Here is a 13,527-nt window from a genome sequence, read left to right as displayed (position 1 = left end):
TTTCATTGCAAAGTACACGTGTTTTAATTGATGGTGTTTCATTGACTTTTTCGATGCGCAGATACATGAAAGCTGCTCCGGAGCCTACCAGCAAAGACATGATGAGTGAAGTACAAGACTTTTCAATGCCCAGTAAAAACAAACAAGTGAGCAGTAACAAGGGCAAACTTGATAGCATGCTCGATAAACTGATGAAACGTAAAAATTACGTGAGTATTCAACGTTATTAAATTATTCCCTTATTCACTTCATTCGTCTTTTGGAACTCGTCTTCCAAACTTGAACGATTGATTTCAGTATCTTTTTCATAATTATAATAATTAGATAAAGATACAAAAACGGAGCTTTCTCGAAAATGAAAATAAGATTTTTCAAATTTTCTACTGGAAAAATGTTTTGTACATTGGACAGCGAGATTTTATTCGTTCCTTATTTTTCCACAAAGTCGTTTCGGCTTCGAATTCTGGCTTTTTGAATTTGTAAATGTTACACACTTCAATCTTGCGATATTTACGATAAAACCTTTTATTCGAAAAAACGTCGATAAATTATCATTGCAGCGGGAGGAACCAATTTTTTCGAAATTCCCACCGCTCGAAACGCGAGAATTTTTGTCTCCAAATCTTACTCCAATCTAACGTTCCACTAAGTTACTATTATTTTTGAGTGTCTCTTGATGAATTCATGTCGTATATGGTTTCAGCCGGCTGACGAGCCAGTAGTGGGTAAAGAGAAGAAGCGTCGAAAATTGGATGAGATAGTTCTCGGACTTAGCGCAGCGAAGGAACAGCAGAGTACTCATTATCCGGAGCACAGTAAGAAAAATCCAATAACGCCGAACGTGACGGTAACGCCGACTTCAGCGCCGATTGGTCTTCCGAATCCACCAGCACCGTCGCAAAAGCCATTCTCGATAACTGTTACGTCGATACCGTCGTCGAGGGCATCGGGTTCGTCGTCGAATCATCCACCACCGTCCATGCACTCGCACAAAGACAGTTTTGCCGCTTTACTCGCGCAGCATGAACACCAGAATCGCGAATTGAAGAAGCAGCAACAGCAACAGCAGCAACAGCATCAACAACATCAGCATCAGCAACAGCAACATCAGCATCATCATCAACAACAACAAGCATTCAACTCTGCTCACATGTCGTCGAGCAGCCAGCGCAAGAGTTACGACGCTATGATTGCTGATATAAATAAAGTTGCCGAATATTCGTCAAAAATAGGCTCGTATTCTCACGAAGCAAAAGTAAACAAATGGCTCGCCGAACAAACCGCAATGTCGGAACAAATGGGCGCGGAATATCTGAGCGCACCGAGACGCCGGAGACCACGAGTCGATCCATCTCTCCTGGATTGGAAAAAACTCACCGGTGAGGAAAACGTGGCTGTTATTAACAGGTTAACAGGGAAAAAAGTGACTGGGAGTAAAGCTCCTCAGTTGAAGCGTCTCGGTCAATGGCTCATCGAAAATCCTATGTTCGACGTCGATCCGAAATGGGCGGAATTGGTTAAGGAACGCGGTAACTTGCCTCACGATTTGCAAAAACGTTTACCCGGTAGCGATCGTGGTGGTAACAAGGGCAAAAGTCCTGGTCGACCACCGATGATGCCAAGCCCAACGAGTCAACAAACCGCTAATTCGGCGAATCTCGCAGCCTCCTCAATGGCTGCTGCTTCCGGCTTGAATTTCTCGTCGCTCGGTAATCTCAATAATTCATTGTTATCGGGTCTTTCACTCGGTAATTTTGATCCAAAGAACAATCCGTTATTGATGCCATTCGGAGGATTGCCGAATCTCGGTGCCCTCGGCGGGCTCGGGAATTTGGGAAATTTGAGCAATATGAGTCTTACAAATTCGTTGTTCGCGAATCTCGCCGGACTTGGTTTGCCCTCCCTCGCTGGTATGGAAGCGGCCCTCGGGGGCGGAGCTTCCTCCACGAGTCAAGCTGAAACCAACGTCGTTAATTCGTCAGTTGGAAAAATGGCGAATTCAACGAATTCAACATCAACGAGCAAATCACGTAATAAAATGGAATCTTCTTCGAAAGCCTCGGCGCCGTCGACTTCGACCTCGTCTTCGTCGATGCCAACGACGACACCGTTCCCCTTCTTCTTTCCAAATCCAAGTCTGCTCTATACGCCTCTTGGTCTCGGTGGTTTGAATCCATTCTCGATGCAACCAGGTGGTGTATCCTCGGCTTACGAAAGTTTGGCACAGTGCGGCTTGTTACCGCCAAGCTCATCGGCCAGTGGCCAAGCGACGACCTCAACTTCGTCGTCCTCGAGAAAACCGTCCTCGTCGAGCAGCTCCCGACAGCAGCGTGAGATCGTCGCTGAATCCCTGAAGCGCAAAGAAGCTGAAAAAAAATCACGATACTCGATGGATCCGAGCTTGAGTCTCCAGCAATATTCCGATTTGGCGCTACACAGCGAAGTTGATAGAAGAAGAAACGAGCCTGAGCGCAGTGAAAGTAAAAAAGAGACCATCGAATTGAGCGAAATCGCGGATTTGTCAGCGAGAATAGAGAGGAAGAGTAAGGAGCAAGAAATGAAAGAAGCTCTGGAGCAACTTTCTCGAACGAGCGCTGAACTGTTAACGAGAAATTTGGAGGATTTACAAAGGCCATCGTCGAAACGTTCGAGGAACGTGGATCATCAACACGCGATAGAGCAACAAATACCAGCTTCGTTGGAGGTCACACTCGAACCCGTTTCGAAAAGAAGCCGCACCGAGATCGTCGATACGAGTCCAAAAGTCACAATGACGGAGGCGAACGTTGAAATTGAAACGATTCTTCGGCCTGTACCGAGCAAAGCGTTGCCCGCTGCCCAAACATCACAACCAGCGGCGAGCGCTCCTTCTGTTCCGTCAGTTCCGCCTCCCCGCGAAAGACAACCCACTTCCCCGACGCCCGTACGTCAACCTTCGCCGACGGCACCTCCGCAAGAAGCTGCTGCCGCACCTCTGCAAGAGTCGCCCCCGACTCCGGCAGCTCCTCAACCGGCACAAGAGGATAGTGCCTCGCTCAATACTTCAAATAATAGCAATAAAGAATCTGTCGAATCGCAGCCTCCTGATGAAGCGCCGCGATCCCAATCGCCCTCCTCGCAATCCCCGGCCCAACAGCAACAACCACCTTCGCAACAACCAGAGACCCAAGAACCTCAACAACCACCACCACAATCCAATACCAAGGCTGATAGTAATAAAACTCCGGAAGCGGAGGACGAGCAAAAGACGACGTCAGTCGTTGCCTCCGCCGCCTCCTCCTCTTCAAAGAGTAAAAAATCACGCAGTGGCAAACGCATGAGCGTCGAGCCACCGCCAGAACGTAAAAATCTTCGCTCCAGCGCCGGCAGACAAGCTCGTGCTGCGGCTGAGAGACAAGCTCGCATGGTCGAGGGTGAACAAAACGCTGCTGAGAATCAACACGATCCACACGGTGGTGGTGAGTGATGGGAAAAAAACGTGAGTTCGCGACGCACTAGGAATATCGATACGGCTGCTGCTACTGTTGCTGCTGCTCCTCCTCCCGTTGACGCCCCAACCGTTATCGATAATTCGTCAAGAGCGAACACACGGTCAACCACTTATCGAGATAAACAACAAAACAACAATAAAAATACGCTACCGACGATACGGAAATCGTCGCGTTTAAGGGGTGCTGCTGCAAAACATTTCCAAAACCCTCTTTAAACGATTTCATCCATTCCGGGACGTTTGTATAAACGCGCGCGCATGTAGTGATGAACGTGTGATCTCCACGGAATTTTTAGTGCACGGGGTGGCAAGGAGATTTAAAAAATCGACAAAATCGCAAAGTATTTGCAAAAGACTACGTAGATCCGTAGCGACACGAATAAATCAGTGGTAATTGTGAAAAATAAAAAAATAAATGACACACAAGTTCAAGAAAATACATGAAATATCACAAGCGACAATTCATTTCAGGTGATTGTGTGATAAGCCACATTTACGAACAATTTGAACGCAATAGTATTTTGTGGTAATGATACTTTGTGTGGTAATTCAACGTTCTTATTACGAGAAAGCGGGAAGAATTAAGAATACGAGAAAAAAAATAAAAAATAATAGTTAACGATAATGGAATATAATTTTGTTAAATTTATTATCCTTTTTGATCTTATTGGTTTTGACCAGGGACTGTTTTCTATAACTGCTATCAACGTATATATTATTATACGCATAATAATATAACCGTACCGATTAGACGAAGTAAATAAATAAATAAATAAATAAATAAAAATTGAGTTAAATAAACAAAACATCTTAGCGATAAATTAAATAACGAAATAATTGAAGGAAACGGATGAGAGAAGTTTGAAGTAACAATACAAAAATCGAAAGAAAACGAAAAATGTACATATTATACAATCTGCCTAGATATTATAAGCAAAGAAAAAAAACAACAACGTGTACTTGGAAAAGTGTATATAACGCAGTGTACTTTTAATTATACTAGGTGAAATAATAAACGGCTTCTTTTGTTGTTTGCAAAAGTGAGAGAGTATTCGCAAGGGTTCCGATCGTGTTTACCAGAGAACCCAAGTGCAAAACGACCCAACATATTCTTTCCCTTTCTCCCTCATCTAAATGTTTCATACACTTTAAGGTGAATTCCATCAGATAACGCATATTTTAAGTTGAAATTCAATGCAAGTTCACATTGACGCTTCAATCATTTTGGTCAATAAATATTCCATGGTCTTGTAAAAAAACAGTCAAGAAAAATCGTACAAAGTCGTTCTAAGAATAGTTACTCGTCTCATCTCGAATAAACTCATCCGAATAGGGAGTTTCGAAATTTTAATTCGTTCGAATTCATCGTAAAGAAAATGGTTGTTTATAATTATTCGATAAAATAAAACTTGCGACATTTTTTATCCCTGTTTTATTTCAACGTTTGCAAAAATAGTTTCAATCAGATATAAAAAAGAGTGGAAGATTTTCAAACATGTATAGTTTATATTTTCTTGCTGTTTTTATTTTTTGGACCATGCCTCTGCTGGCTGTGCGACAAATCGCATGTACTGCTTTCCTGATGGCAAATTCAGAGTCTTTATGTTTGAGCTGAACATTTTTTGGGCCTCGTCGTGTGACATTGTGGGCAGGACCATGACGTCATCACCTTTCTGCAAAACAAAGAAAAAAATTGATTAAATTTTAATGATTTTTAATAATTCTGTTACTCGTTACAAATTATTTTATCAGTTCGTTTTTTTGGGTAATTTTGGAGCTGTTTTCGAATATTTGGTTGCCTTCCAAATTTGAAAACGAACAGTTTACCTTCCAGTCCACTGGAGTCGCCACTTTGTAAGCATCAGTCAGCTGAAGGGATTCAATAGCTCTTATAATCTCTCTAAAAAATATTTTAAAAAACCAAAATTTATATTTTTCCTACGAGATTATCAATAACCTAAACAAAGTCCGTTACTATAATTTTCTTGCTTTTTTGACACATTATCGGAAATCATGTTCTCTTTTCTTGCTTTTGCAAAATTATATGAACATTTAAAAATGTCTCATCGTTTAAAAGTCTTACTCAAAGTTTCTGCCTGTTGTTGCTGGGTATAATATCATCAGCCTCATCTTTTTCTTTGGGTCAATAACAAATACTGCTCTAGCAGCTAATGGAATTCCATCTTTGTCCCGCTCATCAGGATCCAACATCCCAAGCTTTGTCGCTATAGTTCTTGACTCATCCTCAATTATTGGATATGGAAATCCATCCGTAGCCAAGCCGGCATAACTTTTTATGTCCTGAAAATGAAGAGTGACATTTTCTAGTCTAACTCCAAAATTTCACATTTTTATGGTAAACAAAATTGAAAAAAAATTTATTGCAAATATGTCAGCATTCATGAAGAAGATTTTTGAGAGAGACAAAATTTTATCTCAAACCAACAACAATTATTTAAATTTAGTGTAGAAATTTTCAGATTATATTGACAGTTACAAATGAAAAGATTTGGTTTTATGGAAAATGGAGCGGGTGCTAAATGTTCAATCTTTTTAAGGTATATTAAAAAAAATTGGGTTATAAATTAAAGGATTAATTGACATTTTACCTCAATCCATTGGATGTGGGAATCTAAAGAGTTGCAGGAAATGGCAATAGTTTTCACACCCAATCTCGTGAATTCTGGCATTAACTTGACAACTCTGGCTAATTCAGTAGTGCAAACTGGTGTAAAATCGTTCGGATGGGAAAACAATATTGCCCAGCTGAAAATTGCATTAAAATTGACAAGAGCTTATCCTTATAGCATGAAAAATCAATTCCGAAAAATTTTTTTTGTTTTTGCGCACAAATCGGATTCTATTAACGTGGCTTGATCGACTTAAAATTACAAATTTCAATTTTTGCATTTCAAGTTTAGTTCAATTCTGCGCAAGCAATGAACAATTTTATTTTTCAAAAATGGTGATTCATTTTTCCATACAAGCGAATTTTGTTTTTTTTATTCGATATCAACGTCGACCGGCGATTTTTCGAAAATTAGGTTAGGAAAATGTCAGTTTCGTAAAACATTGTAAAAAAGAACTTACGAATCGCCAAGCCATTCGTGAAAATCAATCACTCCAACGTTCGTCGAGGCTTTAAAATTTGGAAAAATTTCGCCGAGCAGAACCATATTTTAAAAATTGTATAGAAAGCCGAATGAAACTTAAAGATTTTTCAGTTCGCGAAACTTTACGACGGAGGAAAAAAACGACGACTGTTTACCGTGACAACGGAGAAATACTACGATGAATAAAAAAGAAAATTAGAACGAGTCAGAGCACGTTATCAATGCACTGCTATATAGTTACAGATCGTCTTTATTTTGTATCATAGCTATAGTTTTTATTATTTTCGAATTCAAAGCATAATAATCAGCATTTCATTCGCTGATTATAAGTCATGTATAAAAATGAAAAATAACGTCTCGGTCGCCCGGTCGCATGTCGCATTTCGTGATGTAATAAAATTTAGGGTTGGCAACATTCATTCATATCTATTCACATACATCTCTCAAACTCTAATGAAAAAAAAGTGTGTTGAAAATCTTGCTATGGCATGTAAAGTTCGAGTCTAATAAATGTAATCTCAATCATATTCATCGTCTTATTTTAGTTTTTTTCTTTTATATGAAAAAAAAAAATTATTTCAAGCAAACGTTTTTTAGACACAGTGCATATCGATTGATGGGAGCTGCAAACGGTGGAAGAAGTAAAAGCTGCGCTATATTAGTGGCCTCGTCGTTGCTCATACTGCTTGCGTAAAATTATTTATAAAAAATAAAAGTTTAACCTGATTTTATTCATCGTTAAATCAAGATTGACCTTTTTTTTATAAAAAGACCGTTGTAAACGTTCTTGGTATAAGATTTTAAGATTTGGATTATTTTTTCACAAAATTTATATTTGCCTTAAGATGATTGACTTGCATATCGTAAACAAGTATGCAATTGGATATTTTTTATTTGATTATTTCAATCAATTCTCAATATTTTGCACACAAATGCATTCACGCATAATAAGTTTTGGAAGCAAATAGGTGGAGATTGTCCAATCCAAACTCGTCGCCAGAACGACACATCAGAAACGAAAAATTCCCTTAAGGATATATTGCACAGGCGATACAATGTTGCCATGCTAAACCATGCTAAAAACATAAAAAAATTCAAAATGATCAGAATTTTATAAAATTTGGTGAACATATTCTTTAGTGCCAAATTTGACAATACAAATTTTTTAAGATTTTTCTTCTGTACAGTTATCGAGTAATTGATCACTAAAGTTCACGTGTATAAGCATACCGTTTCCATATATATAGCTATACATTCCGGGCATAAGAAATCTGCTTTAATGCGTAATTACTTGATAACTAAACAGAAGAAAATTTTGAAAAAAATTGTTTTTGCACTTGATGTTGAAGAACATTATCACCAAATTTGATCAATTTCTAATTATTTCGACTTTTGTATCATTCACCCTTAATATAGCTCAAAAGTCACTAGGCGCGCGTTATCGAATTTATGTTTGGTTACGAGGGTTACGAGATATTTTTTAGAAATTTGAAAATCGAAAAAAAAAGCATCGATGATTCATTGATATTCATAAAATTCTAAAAGCTCAAACAATCGAACACCATTTTTGAACAGCGAACTTTTTTTGTTCTGAAATAAAAGGAATATATAACCTTTAAATCAAGCAGACAAAATAATTTCGAGATTTTTGCAAATCTTTCGAAAATTAAGTTGTTCAGAAAATGATTTCAGAAATTAATTTTCGACCAACAGTCAACAATTCGAGACCATCGCGACCCCATCTTTCTTTATTATAATAACTCATAGCAACCCTAGCGCTCGTCCATTCAAGTGAAAAAATGATCTTTCATAGTTGACAACACGGGCTGACAATTAATCTCCGTGGTGTCTGGAAGCACAGTAGTGATATCGGGGGATTTTCATGCTGTTTATGCTATTGAAAGAAAAAGATAAACGGTATATATTTTCGGATGCAATTGGGTAATTTTTTTGTTTTTTATCGACACGTCATATAACGAGGGTGCGGTGGTGAGAAGAGACAGAAGTTTGGCAACGCTGGAAAGTAATCAGCAGGTTGCCTCATGCTGGCTTCAGTGAGAGTTGTCACATAAATATTTATTACATATTCTCGTGAAATAGGCCCTGTGAAAGGAAAAAAAATTCAAATTCATTTTTTTGTTTTTTTTTTTAGTTTGACATTCGAAGACGTATTTTTTCCTTTCCCTTTTTTAATCTCCAGTTATAAATGATATAGCTCAAAATGTTGTCTCTGAAGTTAAGTATCTCGCTGTTCATGCTCCTTTGCGCCGTAAACACGGGTGCACATACAGCCGACGATGAAATGTCTTTAACCAAACTTGGTGCAAACAGTGGACCTACGCTCAAGTTTTATTACTGGTAAGTGATTGAAATATTTATTCTCGTACTCACGGAAGCTGCTCAAATGAAACTTTTTTTGACACATTTTACATTTCTGTTAAGTTCTTGTTCTTGAAAACACGTATTGAATTTCTCGGCATTCAAAATTTTCAAGCACGTCAAAGTATTCTTGTTCATCTTTTTTTATTTGCTTCAACATCTCTGTGGAAAAAAAAAATGGTATTTTTCCAGTTATTCCTGTGGCTATAAGCGAGTTTTCCAAGATTATGTCAACATCCTCCAACAAAAGTATCCAGAGCTCCAAATCGATGGAGAGAATTACAACCCACCCGGTTACAATATGTGGATTGCCAAATTTTTGGTATATTTCGACTTCTACATTTATCAATTTTTTTATACTGACGAGTCGTTTTGTGCCGAATGTCATTCAATTTTTTTTTGTACAGGGTACAGCCAAGATTATTCTTATAGTATTGATAATTACTGGAGTAAATATTTTACAATTCCTGGGTCAACCTACACCATTTTGGTGGCAATGGTGCATCGACAATCGTTTGTACGGATGTATCATGATATTCTTCTTGTGCAACGCCATCGAGGGACACTTGATATCGTCCGGAGCTTTTGAAATTTTGTTCAATGGTAATTATCACATTTTTATCTTCCCAAAAAGATTTCTACAAATCATCGATTGTCCCTTACCAGCCAGGCAAATTGCATGAAATGAAGAAAAAGAACATTTCTACCTATTAAACCAAACTTGATTACAAACAATGAACTTTCTCCAAGTTTCATTAGAATTTTTCCCAAAAGAAAACAAATGATTAGAATTGATTTGCTGTAGAAAAATGCTAAATCCTTGGGTATGTTGATACGAAGGGTATATTAAAGATGACAGAAATCGTTTCGATGACGAATCGTAAGAGGAAGTCACCTCAAAATTGATATGTAGCGAAACTAAAATCTAGACGATAGAATTTTCTGCGCTGTCATGTTGCTAATAATCTTAGAAAATAATGATGTTCAACAGATGTTCCTGTATGGTCGAAGCTTGAAACTGGAAGAATGCCACAACCGCCTGAACTATTCCAGATTATTGATAATCACATTCACATGTTATATCCAGATATGAAATTTAAAGACATAACGTTCAACAACAAATAATCAGCTGGTGTGAGGCGCTGAATATTGAAGACAAGCAATTGATAATCCATGTATAAATGGCATAGTTCAAACGCCATTTTGAGATTCCTACGTGTCATGAGTCGAAACTTAAGCTCAGGTTTACTTTCCTTTTTTGTATAAGTATCTCATGAAATGTAATATTCTCGAGAAGCAGGCAGAGAGAAACAGTTCGTAAGAATATGAAAAAAAAAAAATTGAGATTCTGTTGTCTTTTCTTCATCTTTGCAAGAAATCATTGTCGATTTGTAAGACGTTACCAAGAATGACTAGAAGGAATAAATGGATTGTATGTTTATGTACATATAAAACATCCGCGGGCTCTGATTGATTAAAAATCCCTTGAAACCTGTTTCGAAGATCGAAAACCCAAACTGACCAAAATGAAGTTTAATGTTTTCTTGACTTTTATTAAATTTACTTTTTTTGTAACTTTATTTTCAATGTTCGTAGGGTTTACTAATTTGTAAAATATAAATTTTCCATCAATTTTCTTTCGCAGATTTGTTAGTTTTTTTTGCCACCATTTGATTTTCTAAATCTTCCATACGTTTTGCCAGATCTTTGCTAAGAAAAGCATCGAATCCATCCATGGGAAAATTTTCCATAAATCTGATTGAAAAACATTGAAATAAATCAGTATTAGTTTTTTGAATTTCTTTTTTTTTGCAATAAGATACCTTTCCAGTCCGTAAAGTCTTTCAATTTCCTTCTTTATTATTTCAATGTGCTGTGCTCTTGAAGAATTTAAAAACTTCACCATTTCCTTCGTACTCAAGTCTGCCAAAGTTGTTCCTGTCAAAAAATGTTTGTTTTTCATCAATTTCGAATTTATTCTTTTCACAGGATTTCCAAGGATTATTCCCCCTACGAGATTTTCCGCGGGTATATTCAAGTAAAAAAAAGCAATCGTTATACTTCGAGGATCTTCGTTCTCTCTCGTTTCCTCAAGCGTCCCGTCTTTCGTTGCTTCGAAATATCCACTCTCGGCGAAGAAGTCTGCGATTGAATATTGTTCGGCGCATGGTGTGGGACCTCTCGATATCATTTCGTTGTACGTGACGCTTACGGTCTCTTTCTTCTCCTCGTTATCTCGTTCCGGTGCTTTACATTGTACGCGATCACAATGCTCGTCTTGAACGAGGCTCTGATCGCGTTTCCCAGTAATTTTTGATGCTCCGGGCTCGTCACTCATCGTCGCAATATGCTGCTTGGACAAAAATATTATTTTTCAAAATCATAATTACAACGTCGATACGCTCAATTTTCAAATTTTCAATAGTTGCACGAATTTCTGTTGCTCTGTCACAAATTTTCCCGTTATTAATCAAGAGAAGCAGAATTGATGGTATTTTTTCTTTTCATTAATTACGACTTTTATTGGGAGGATAAATTCTAACGTTGTTCGTTGTTTCGGCCGCTTCAGTCGGGGCTTTATTTTCCTCCTTATTTACATTGTCATCGCTCAACTTGATATCCAACGCCGTGGAGTTTGACAGTGGATTTTCTTTCTCGGGATCAAACTCATCCTGTTTTTCCGATCCTTGCGATATAATTTCGCTCTGTTTCCGGCTCGACTTGTCACCAAAAAAAAAATCTTTTTTACTTTTTCCCGAGTTTTTTCGGTCCTCTGCATTTTCAATCGCTGTTCCAAGCTTCGCGTATTGCTCTATCAGATCGTCTTGTATTACTCGAATACAAATATCCACGTCGTCCGTATATTCGCCTTCGTTGTTTTTCAGGTCCAATAAAAATCGTAGGCACCAATGCAATTGCGTTATGCCTAGAAGCGTTGTCACGATTAAAAATATCCGTTTGAATGGTTTGTGACAATCGAGTGATTTTTTTTTCAAGTTTATCTTCTAAATGCAATTCACAAAAACATTTATTTTTATCAGCATGCAAGAAAACTTAAAATTTGAGGATTCATCCGGTGCTGAATTTCGTCTGAATTTTCGTTCATGGAAAATAATGTTTTCTTTCGTTTATCACCGATCATCGAATGAAACATTTGGACTCACCAATGTAATTTTTGCTGCTATGAAAAAGTGACCAAATAACGCCCAAAGCGTGATCGTGATAGAGCCAATAAGGTGGACGTATCGCGGTCATGACAGAACCTGGTTCTAGTCCACCGCCCATAACCCTGAAGGAATATACGACAGGATGAATGTCAAAAACGTCATTCGATATTGAAACTTTTTTATTGGATTTGCCTGACGTCATAGCATGGGAATTATAAAAATTGTGGAAAAATATGAACCACGAGATGAGAATAAGGGGACATTTGTACTTGGGGAAATTGAAATTTGTGAAAATGCATGATTTATCAAACGAACTATTATTCTTGACTGGTCTGAAGCCAGGAACGGACTCATTTTTTTGTGACTTCATAACTCGAAAATCGAATCTGTAAAAACTGTGGAAAGGCGAAATTTTACTGAAAACATATAAAACGTAAGTTCATTCGAGTTCGACCGAACGAAATTTCATTTCTCGCAATCTCTAATCGTTCATTAATTCTCTTGTTCTTTTTCAGTGCCACTGTCGTCTTCTCTCTCGGTCTCTTCCTCAGAACTCTCCTGATCGATGACCGACGAAACGATTTTTCCACTTTCCTTCAAATTCGTCAAAAGTTTCATCAACTGGCCAACGTTCGCAGGATAACCGTCCGGCTGTTTGAGACCTCGGAAGTATTCCTGGGCGTGTCTCACGTGCTCCATCGTAATGTCGTTGTAGGTTTTTTGTGCGAGCATCATTACGGTGCTTATCGCGATGCTGCACATCCGGGCCTGAGTAAAAAACGATCATGATTTATTTCAAATTCGTTTCCTTTTATTACGCCACCTTCGTTAGCACTTTTAAATATAAAATTGCGATTTTTAAATCACAACACTTGTTCCGATCGATTCGCAGCAATCGCTAAAAAAATGTGCCATCTCATAAAGTTTCATTGATTTTAATAATTGAAAAAATGTTCACTAATACCGTGTCATTTTTCCTGTCGCCTCCCGACGCGGATCGAGCCGCGCTCGGACATCGAATAGTCGTTTCCAATATATCACCGATATTCCCGTGATCTCTGGTTCGAGGTCGTGCCGGGGGTGGCGTAACATTCTGGACATAAAAATATTCGCAAATTTTCAGCACTTTATATTTGCTTGAGTTTTTCGACTCTCTTTTTCAGAAGTACGAAAATTGGTGAACCTTGGATTCGGAAGTTTTGCACTCGCCACTGCCAGCAGGATCGTCTCGAGAGGTTCTACGTCGATGATAGTTCCCGGGGATTGGTGTAATTTCGAACAATTCCGGATGTTTGTTTTTCAGTAATTGAACGGCTTGTAAATTCGGTCGTTTTTCATTTTTACTCGTCTTTGGCTCGTTAGATTTTTTACGAGCTCG

General features: G+C 38.2%; 4 protein-coding genes across 8 annotated transcripts in view; 2 read left to right on the top strand and 2 right to left on the bottom strand.

Moving 5' to 3' along the window:
- kis (kismet) overlaps positions 1-4,530 on the top strand; it is a 31,779-nt gene extending 27,249 nt beyond the window's left edge. For all 5 annotated transcript variants that reach the window (XM_043419334.1, XM_043419337.1, XM_043419338.1 and 2 more), the window contains 2 exons: positions 62-209; positions 704-4,530. In XM_043419334.1, coding sequence (XP_043275269.1) covers positions 62-209; positions 704-3,466 — 2,911 coding nt within the window. In that variant the 3' untranslated portion in view covers positions 3,467-4,530. The remainder of the gene's footprint in view (positions 1-61; positions 210-703) is intronic.
- A 270-nt stretch (positions 4,531-4,800) lies between these two features.
- On the bottom strand, positions 4,801-6,965 carry Prx6a (Peroxiredoxin 6a). The gene is made up of 5 exons (XM_043419343.1): positions 6,581-6,965; positions 6,100-6,256; positions 5,574-5,791; positions 5,318-5,390; positions 4,801-5,163 (listed from the first exon to the last, which is right to left on the bottom strand). Exons 1-5 carry the CDS (start codon positions 6,664-6,666, stop codon positions 5,014-5,016), a joined length of 684 nt encoding a protein of 227 aa, XP_043275278.1. The 5' UTR covers positions 6,667-6,965; the 3' UTR covers positions 4,801-5,013.
- Positions 6,966-8,398: 1,433 nt separating this feature from the next.
- On the top strand, positions 8,399-10,436 carry SelT (selenoprotein T). The gene is made up of 4 exons (XM_043419629.1): positions 8,399-8,961; positions 9,175-9,304; positions 9,390-9,585; positions 9,974-10,436. Exons 1-4 carry the CDS (start codon positions 8,825-8,827, stop codon positions 10,105-10,107), a joined length of 597 nt encoding a protein of 198 aa, XP_043275564.1. The 5' UTR covers positions 8,399-8,824; the 3' UTR covers positions 10,108-10,436.
- Positions 10,437-10,534: 98 nt separating this feature from the next.
- On the bottom strand, positions 10,535-11,649 carry LOC122411093 (uncharacterized). The gene is made up of 3 exons (XM_043419630.1): positions 11,044-11,649; positions 10,806-10,920; positions 10,535-10,737 (listed from the first exon to the last, which is right to left on the bottom strand). Exons 1-3 carry the CDS (start codon positions 11,318-11,320, stop codon positions 10,611-10,613), a joined length of 519 nt encoding a protein of 172 aa, XP_043275565.1. The 5' UTR covers positions 11,321-11,649; the 3' UTR covers positions 10,535-10,610.
- Between the last annotated feature and the right edge of the window lie 1,878 nt (positions 11,650-13,527).

Source organism: Venturia canescens, chromosome 5, assembly GCF_019457755.1.
Source record: "Venturia canescens isolate UGA chromosome 5, ASM1945775v1, whole genome shotgun sequence".
In the NCBI taxonomy this organism is placed as follows: Eukaryota; Metazoa; Arthropoda; class Insecta; order Hymenoptera; family Ichneumonidae; genus Venturia; species Venturia canescens.
The sequence above is the reverse complement of the archived record's forward strand: the minus strand, read 5'-3'. Positions and strand labels throughout refer to the sequence as shown.

Coding starts and splice junctions, on each gene's coding strand:
- Prx6a (XM_043419343.1), bottom strand. CDS start 6,666: ATGGTTCTGCTCGGCGAAATTTTTCCAAATTTTAAAGCCTCGACGAAC. Junction 5,792..6,099: donor CCCACATCCAATGGATTGAG/GTAAAATGTCAA, acceptor CTTCATTTTCAG/GACATAAAAAGTTATGCCGG. Junction 5,391..5,573: donor ACAACAGGCAGAAACTTTGA/GTAAGACTTTTA, acceptor AATATTTTTTAG/AGAGATTATAAGAGCTATTG.
- SelT (XM_043419629.1), top strand. CDS start 8,825: ATGTTGTCTCTGAAGTTAAGTATCTCGCTGTTCATGCTCCTTTGCGCC. Junction 8,962..9,174: donor ACGCTCAAGTTTTATTACTG/GTAAGTGATTGA, acceptor GTATTTTTCCAG/TTATTCCTGTGGCTATAAGC. Junction 9,586..9,973: donor TTTTGAAATTTTGTTCAATG/GTAATTATCACA, acceptor GATGTTCAACAG/ATGTTCCTGTATGGTCGAAG.
- LOC122411093 (XM_043419630.1), bottom strand. CDS start 11,320: ATGAGTGACGAGCCCGGAGCATCAAAAATTACTGGGAAACGCGATCAG. Junction 10,921..11,043: donor AGAGAACGAAGATCCTCGAA/GTATAACGATTG, acceptor ATTTTTTGACAG/GAACAACTTTGGCAGACTTG. Junction 10,738..10,805: donor AGACTTTACGGACTGGAAAG/GTATCTTATTGC, acceptor TTTTTCAATCAG/ATTTATGGAAAATTTTCCCA.